The sequence below is a fragment of the Apium graveolens genome, unplaced genomic scaffold (assembly GCF_009905375.1).
Source record: "Apium graveolens cultivar Ventura unplaced genomic scaffold, ASM990537v1 ctg3169, whole genome shotgun sequence".
Classification (NCBI taxonomy): domain Eukaryota; kingdom Viridiplantae; phylum Streptophyta; class Magnoliopsida; order Apiales; family Apiaceae; genus Apium; species Apium graveolens.
Window position 1 is genome coordinate 44126 of NW_027417970.1, and position 8224 is coordinate 52349.

Below are 8224 nucleotides of genomic sequence, written 5' to 3' on the forward strand. Positions count from 1 at the left end.
GTGTGCTCACTTTTCATGCATGCATCTTGTTTCACATCGCACTTTAATTCTCCGTATTTTTTCACCTGCTCGCATTACTTCTTTCCTTTACATCTTGCTGTGACTAATCTATTGCTTTGTTGTTTTCTTTTTCAGAAATGGCCATCTCCCCTATCCCCTTCATGGAAGAGGCTGAGCAGGCTGCGGCCTCGGGCCCAGTTCAACCCGCAGCTGCGAGCATAAGGGCTCGCTCTCAGGCCAATCCTCCGGCCCGCATGACTACTCTCTCCGAGCATCTCAAGGATTCAGGGCCCTCTCCTCGACTAAAGAGGCATAGAGGTAAAGAAGGAAAAACTGGCGAGCCTGAGCCAAAGAAAGCTGCTCCCTCTGATGCTCCTCTTCCCTCTTCTTCTTCTGCCAATATGGTTGCGACCACATTCGGCCGGCTCGCCCAAGGTCACATCAGCGAGCAGGATTTAAAGGATTGGTCTTCTTCTGCTCTCGAGGTTAACCAGGATGCACTCTCCCGAGCCGCGGCCGAAGTATACTATCGTCAGTTATCTAAGGCTCGAGAAATGCGAGCCCTCAGCCAGACCAACACAAAGCTCGAGGCTAAAGTCAAGTCCCTTCAGAGTAAGGTCGCTGAGCACGGGCAAGAGAAAGTTACGCTGGTGAACAACTATAATCAGAAGATAGTTAACCTGAACGCTGCTCACGACAAGGCCCTAAGGAAGCAGAAGGAGGCTCATGACCTGGCTGCTGAGGCATGTAAGAAGGAGAAGGATGCCCTCGAGGAGAGGGTGCTCGAGCTGGAGGGATCAGTCTCTGCCCTGACCGAGGGCCGTGAGGCCGCCCTCGCTGATGCTAGGAACCTGGGGGCCAGGAATTTCATGAAAATCTTTATGAAGAAGGTTCTTGACTTCGATTGGGCGGCTCTGGGTGCGAGCACAGCGAGGCATGCTGACAAGTTGAAGCTGGAGATGGAGAGGGATGCTCAAATTGCTGAGGAGGCTCGGCTCGCGGCCGAGAAGGCCCAGGTCGCTGGTGAAAATCGTGAGGGAGCAGAGGCTGATAACCCTTAATGTAATTTTGATTAGAACTAGACTTTTGACTGGGTAAGCGGGCACCCCTCTCGCCTCGCATTTGTATTTGAAATATTCTGCCTCGGGGCATAACTTATTTAACTTTTGTTTGTATAAAATGTCTAAGTTTTTTGTGCCCGCGTATGTCTTTACGGTGCTAGCTGGTTTTTTTTTTTACCATGCTTCTACTGACCAAAAAGTAATCATAACTCTGGCCGCTTATGGCGAGCGTTACCCCTTCACTGCGAGCCCAATTTATTCAGCTCGTGTCATTTGTTCAATCAAACAACCATTGAAAGAGAATGCCAAGTGGAACAAGCCCGCATCGACTCGCAGGTGTTGTAGGTATGCTCGCACTAGGAGCTCGCATGTGTCTTCTCCTCGCATCATGCGACTTTGAGTATGTTTGATGGAGGGCTGGGCCCCCTGGGTCACATTTATGGTTTTGAGGGCCAGGGTATGAGCTCGCATCGCGGGCCTATATCTCTATCCACATCTTTTATCTACTATGTGTTCGTATTTGTCTAAGCGGGCCGTGGCCCGGCTCGTTTCATGTTCTTGGCATCATGCGGGTCGGGGCCCAGCTTAATTTAACATGTTAATAAAACAACTGTTCTGTCCTCGCATGGGTTCCCAAGGATGGGGTCCCCTGCTGGGTATTTAATCTATTAACAGAAGTTAAAATATCAAGTGCACAAATAGAGATCAATCGTTTATTCATAGATAATGGGGAGTGAAAGGAATACATGCTTGTGGTCTCAGGGAGGCACCTATATGGCACTACCCCCCGAGACTTAGGAATATTTGAAGATAATACTAAGTCTGAAAAGAATAATATTACTGATAATACTTGCGAAGGTGTTCCGCATTCCAGGCTCTTGGGATAAACTTGTCTTGCATATCATTAAGGTGGTAGGTTCCCTCCCAGAGCACCGATTTTATCTTGTAAGGGCCTTCCCAATTTGCTCCCAAGACTCCGTGACTCACCACCTTGGTATTTGGCATGACCCGGCGCAGAACTAAATCTCCCACCTTGAAAGTTCGGGCTCGAACCTTACTGTTGTAATGCCTAGCTGTCCTCTGCTGATATGCCGCAATCCTGATCTGAGCCTCTTCTCGAGTTTCTTCGATCATATCCAAATAGAGCCGATGATTGACCTCGTTTGCCTCTGAGTCATAGTTGTCCCTTCGAAAAGATCCTGCTCCCACTTCAACGGGCACCATAGCTTCACACCCATACACCAGAGAGAAAGGGGTCTCTCCAGTTGTGGTTCGGGGTGTAGTGTTGTAAGACCATAGGACCTGGGCGAGTTCTTCTGGCCATGCTCCTTTCTTCTCTTCAAGCTTTGCCTTTAAGGTATTCTTAATGATTTTATTAACAGCCTCTGTCTGCCCGTTACTCTGGGGGTGGCAGACTGTGCTAAAGCTCTTCTGAATCCCCAGCTGCTCACAAAACTCTCGCATCTCCTTGCTATCAAATTGTTTCCCATTGTCAGATATCAGCTTGTAAGGGATGCCATAGCGACATACAATAGCCCTGTATACAAACTCCCTGAGCTTTCTCGCTGTGATAGTGGCTAGGGGCTCGACCTCTGCCCACTTAGTGAAATAGTCTACCGCAACTACCGCATACTTGACGCCTCCCCTGGCCTTCGGGAGTTCCCCAATCAGATCAATTCCCCACATGGAGAAGGGCCAGGGGCTCATGAGGGATGTGAGAGAGGCCACGGGGTTGTTGTAATAATTGGCATATCGCTGACACTTATCACAAGCTCGGGAGAATTCAAAGGCGTCTTTTTTCAGCGTTGGCCAGTAGTAGCCTTGACGGAGGATTTTCTGAGCTAGAGAGCTACCCCCCGAGTGATTGCCACAAATACCCTCGTGTACCTCCCTTAGGATGTAGTTGCATTCCTCCCCATGTATGCATTTGAGAAGAGGAACACTGAACCCTCTTCTGTATAGAATCTCGTCGTATATCACATAGCGGGCTGCTTTGTATTTTATTCTTCTTGCCTCGTTCTTTTCGTCCGGAAGTGAACCTTCTCTTATGTATGCTAGAATAGATGTCATCCACGTGGGGCCAAGCTCATTACTGAGGCTGCCCACCTCGTGCTCGGGCACACTGGGTTGCCTCTGTATATCAAGGGGCACGGTCCCTAGCAAAGTGCTCTCGCGGCGTGAGCCGAGCTTAGCTAGCTCGTCCGTGCCTTCATTCTGCCCACACGGGATTAGTTCCAGCCTCACCTCGTTGAATCTTGCGATTATCCTCTGTGCGCACTTCAGGTAAAGCTCTGTTCTCGGCCCCTTAGCTTGATACCCCCCATTTATCTGATAGACCACAATCATGGAGTCACTAAACACATTTAAATTCTCGACCTTCATTTCCAAAGCTAGCTTGAGACCGTTGATCAGGGCCTCATACTCAGCATCATTGTTGGTTGCATGAAAGGCCAGATGGGTCGCACGTCTGATCTTGTGAGCCTCTGGGCTGATTAGCTCGATTCCAGCTCCTGCTCCATCACCGTTAGAGGCACCATCCACATATAGGCTCCACCATGGGGCACTATTTTGTCTCTCCAGTCCAACTTCTTCTGTGCTAGGTAGAACAACAAGGGCTCCCGGCTCCAATTCTTGATGTGGGGGAAATTCTAGCACAAAATCGGCCAGGGCTTGGCCTTTGATCGCAGTCCTTGGCTTATAATCCACCTCGAATTGGCCGAGCTCAACCGTCCACTTCAACATTCGACCAGAAGACTCTGGTCTATGCATCACTTGTCTGAGGGGGTAGGAGGTTCGCACTTCTATCTTATGTGCCTGAAAATAGGGCCTGAGTTTTCGGGAGGCCAGAATCAGAGCATACACTAGCTTTTCGAGGCTTGTGTATCGAGTCTCGGCATCGACTAGCCTTTTACTCACATAATATACCGGGAGCTGGACACCATCCTCCTCTCGGACTAACACTGCACTTATTGCAAAGTCGGAGACGGCCAAGTATAGGATCAAAGTTTCTCCTGCCTTTGGGTTGGACAACATGGGAGGGCTACTGAGATGCTTCTTTATGTTTTGAAAGGCTTCCTCACATTCTTCGGTCCACTTAAAGTTCCTCCCCACTCCTTTGATTGCTTTGAAGAACTCTTGGCATTTATCGGAGGATTTTGAGACGAAGCGGTTTAAGGCAGCCACTCGTCCCGTTAAGCTTGAACATCCTTCAACCGTCGAGGGGATCTCATCTCGAGTAGGGCTTGTATCTTGGCTGGGTTGGCCTCAATGCCTCTATGGTTGACAATAAATCCCAAAAACTTCCCCGATTCAACCCCGAACACGCATTTCTGGGGGTTGAGTTTCATTCTGTATTCCCTTAGGATCTGGAACATTTCTGCCAGGTGGCGGACATGATCCCTCGCTTCTTTCGATTTCACCAGCATGTCGTCTACATAGGCCTCCATAGTCTTCCCCAATTGATGTTTGAACATCTTATTCACCAGCCTCTGATAGGTTGCCCCCGCATTAAGGAGCCCGAAGGGCATCCCGATGTAACAGTAAAGGCCCCGATCAGTAATAAAGGAGGTGTGCTCCTGATCTGGCCCATACATGGGGATTTGGTTATATCCCGAATAAGCATCCATAAAACTAAGCAGCGCGTGTCCAGCCGTGGAATCAACCAGCTGGTCGATGCGGGGTAGAGGAAAGCTGTCCTTCGGGCAAGCTTTGTTCAGGTCGGTGAAGTCTACACATGTCCTCCACTTGCCATTGGGCTTCTTGACAAGCACGGGGTTGGCCAGCCACACGGGGTAGAAGGCTTCTCTCACAAGTCCTGCCTCCATTAATCTATCCACTTCTTCTCTGAGGGCCTCTGCCCTCTCTCCACTAATCGGCCGTCTCTTTTGCCTAACCCCCTTCTTTTTCGGGTCCAAGTTGAGCCGGTGGCACATGACATTTGGGTCAATCCCTATCATATCGGAGTGTGACCATGCAAAGACATCCAAATTCTCCTTTAGGAAGCGGGCTAGATCCTCTCTCAAGTCAGGACTTAGGTTAGAGCCTATTCTGAGTACCTTGGAGGGATCATTTGGGTCTACCAAGATCGGGATTGTGTCCTCTGCGGCCCCGGCCCTCTCGACCATTGGGGGCATTCTCGGGTCCAAATCTGCTCGAGCCTTGCTAGTTTTTTCCATTTCCGTGATTGCCAAACCTTCCGCATCCTTGAGCTCGGTCTGGTGAGCTTGGGTCAGGTTTATCAAGCGTTCAGAGGTTGCAGTTACAGTTCGAGTGATTCCGTAGGGGGGGTCCATAGTGATTGTTGTTTCTTTGTGTGCCAACTTCCCTCTCCTAAGTCTTGTAGTGATTTGTTCTGGGCTCTTTTCTTCATCACTTGCTTCCTCTACAATCCCCTCTTGTATCAACATGATGGGCTGAGATGCTTCCATTAGTAAGGCCCCTGGGCGTGGTTCTACATGAATTCCCATGTGCTCGAAGTAGTTCTCGGGCAACTCCTCAATTGAAATCAAATTACAAGTCTCGTGGCCCTCAGGACGTATTCTTTTCCCGCCCTCTGCCTCTTCCATGGGGATGTCGCACTCACCTGCTTCAGCTATCTCCCTTGAGGTATTTCTTGACTCGGCCGCTTTGAGTGCCTGGTTGTAGCAGACCCTGGATTCGTATTGACAGCTCTTCAAGATGCCTACCCCCGTGGGGGTTGGGAATTTTATCGTCATATGATGGATCGAGGTCACCATCCTCATTGCCCTCATAAGGGGTCTGCCCACTATAACATTGTAGGCACAAGGCTGGTCTACGACTGTAAACATAGCAATCTGGGGGGCCACATGAGGCTCCTCTCCTATGGTCACCGGGAGCCGAATTATCCCTTTCACTCCGATCGAGTCTCCCGTGAACCCGTACAGGTGCCCATCTGTTGAGGTTAATTCTCTATCCAATAATCCCAGTTTTTTGTAGGCATCATAAGTCAAAACATCAGCCGAGCTCCCGGTGTCCACCATTGCTCGGTGAACATTCACTGTCCCAATCTTCATTTTTATGACTAGGGCATCGGTATGAGGGTAATGCACCCATTTTGCATCATTCTCTTTAAACACGATATCATCGACCTCCCTTTCAAAGAGCTCCAGGGGCCTTTGGCTTAGATGATTGACGTTGGTGAGCGGCTTGTCCTTTGCTTCCCGGGCATATCTGTCCATCGCCTTCCGGCTGTCTCCACCAATGTGAGACCCGCCTAGAATAATATGAATACTACCAGCCCGAGGGACCCTTTCTTTGTCTTCTGGGGGTGGAGGAGGGACGGTATGATAATCCGTCCTGTGTCTTCGAACCTCCTTGACAACCCACTCCGTAAGCTTCCCTTGTCTAATCAAAGTCTCGATCTCATCCTTTAGTTGTCTACAATCAGCTGTATCGTGTCCGGTGGCCTCATGGTATGCACAATACTTCGAAGTGTCTCTTTTATTGTAGTCTGTGAGAGGAGTTGCCTTCCTGAATACCCCCTTCCCCACATATATAGCATATATGTGGTCGATAGAGGCCACCAGAGGGGTGTGTGTCTGCCATTTGCTTGTATAAGGCCTTCCCGAATCTTTAGTGGTCTCTTTGCCACGGGCAGACTTTTTCGGGCTCGAACTACGCCGATACGTTTTCCTCCTTTCGTCAGGGCTTGAGGATCGGTCCCTCTTGTCTCGATAGCTTTCGCTGATTTTCAGCTCTCTCATCGATTTCTCTACCCTCTTGAAGGGTTCGGCTTGCTCATAGAACTCGGCCAAGGTCCTCGGCTCACTCGCTTGGAGGCTTTTCCAAAATTTCGATCCTTCTTTCAGCCCTGCTATCAAGAAATTTTTGATAGTCTCCTCACTGGCTCCTCTCACCTTGGGGACCTCGGCGTTGAACCGACAAAAGTATTCTGCCAAGGGCTCCCCCTCCCTTTGCTTGATGTTGGCTATCGTGGCCACAGGAGGCGAATAGTGGAGGGTCGACTGAAATTGTCTAACGAACAAGTCCTCCAATTGCCTCCACGTTCTTATGCTAGCCGATCCCAACTTGGAGAACCATTGTTGGGCACTACCTCTGAGTGATGCCGCGAAGAGTCTGCAACGGGTCATCTCTGGCACCTGATAGACTTCCATCTCAGTGTTAAATTGAATAAGGTACTCCGCCGGGTCGGCTTCGCCGTTGAATAGAAGGTCGGGGTTGTGCCTAAACACCCGAGGTAGGGGGGATGATCGGATAGCAGCCGTAAATGGAGAGGGGGCAGCCGAGGCAGGGGGCCCTCTCTTCTCTTGCTCCATCTCATCTAAGATCCTCCTTAGGTCCCTTACTCTAACAACTTCTCCTTCTCTGTCACCACCCGCATTACTCGAATGGTGTGAGCCCTGAGGTCGTTCGCGGCGTCCCCCTCTTCCAGCTCGGTCCTGTGACTCCTCTTCACGATTGTCTCTGCGTCTATGTCGCTCCTCCCTCCTGGGTGAGGTGTGTTGACGTCTTTCCGGAGGGGTAGTTGTCCGCTCCCTTTTCGAGCCTCTTTTATCCACGGGCTCTTTCTCTTCTCTCTCCTTCTTACAATTCTCCAATTTGAGCCTGAGGTCATGCTCGCTTAGTTTTCTACCCACTCGGTCTAGCACGCTAGTTGACCTTGCCTCAGATGAAGCTGGCTTCGGCCCCGATCTCGTAGAGATCTGGCTGCCCCGCTCATCATGGCCTCGGGGTATATCTTCCTTTTCGCGTGATGTTTCTTTCTTCTGTTTGGTCTCGGTTGCCACGTCATCAAAATCGTGGATCAGCTTCTTCTGAGGGCCTTTGCCCTTCCAGCTACGCTGTGAGACCTTGAGGCGGCGCGCCTTACGCTTGGCGTTCCGGACCGAGCTTCTTTCTACCTTTGACATTCGGGCGTTGATCTGATTCATCTGATCGGCCAGCCCTTCGAGGTACGTCATCACAGCCTGCCCGTCCACGGTTGCAATTGGTGGAGGTGGCGCCTGATTCTCTGGGGGCGTGTGTTCGAAAGTAGGGTCCTTCTTGCCTCCGCTCCCTGGTGTCATCGCTTGCTTGCTTTCTTTGGTCATCTTTCTCCCTAAGATGAACGTCCCCCTCCTTCTAGCGCCAAATGTTATAGGGAGAATTTCGTATAACAATGTTGTGGAGGTTAATAGGCGGAA

At 50.3% G+C, this 8224-nt stretch overlaps 1 protein-coding gene across 1 annotated transcript; it reads right to left on the reverse strand.

The window, feature by feature from the left end:
- Positions 1 to 1210: 1210 nt before the first annotated feature.
- Positions 1211 to 4094, reverse strand: LOC141700995 (uncharacterized). The gene is made up of 3 exons (XM_074504647.1): positions 2949 to 4094; positions 2592 to 2711; positions 1211 to 1222 (listed from the first exon to the last, which is right to left on the reverse strand). Exons 1-3 carry the CDS (start codon positions 4092 to 4094, stop codon positions 1211 to 1213), a joined length of 1278 nt encoding a protein of 425 aa, XP_074360748.1.
- Positions 4095 to 8224: the final 4130 nt, after the last annotated feature.

Bases quoted from the DNA above. Each gene is read 5' to 3' on its own strand.
- LOC141700995 (XM_074504647.1), bottom strand. From the start codon at position 4,094: ATGTTGTCCAACCCAAAGGCAGGAGAAACTTTGATCCTATACTTGGCC. The intron at 2,712-2,948 runs GTACACGAGGGT...GAACTCCCGAAG, and splicing joins GCAACTACATCCTAAGGGAG to GCCAGGGGAGGCGTCAAGTA.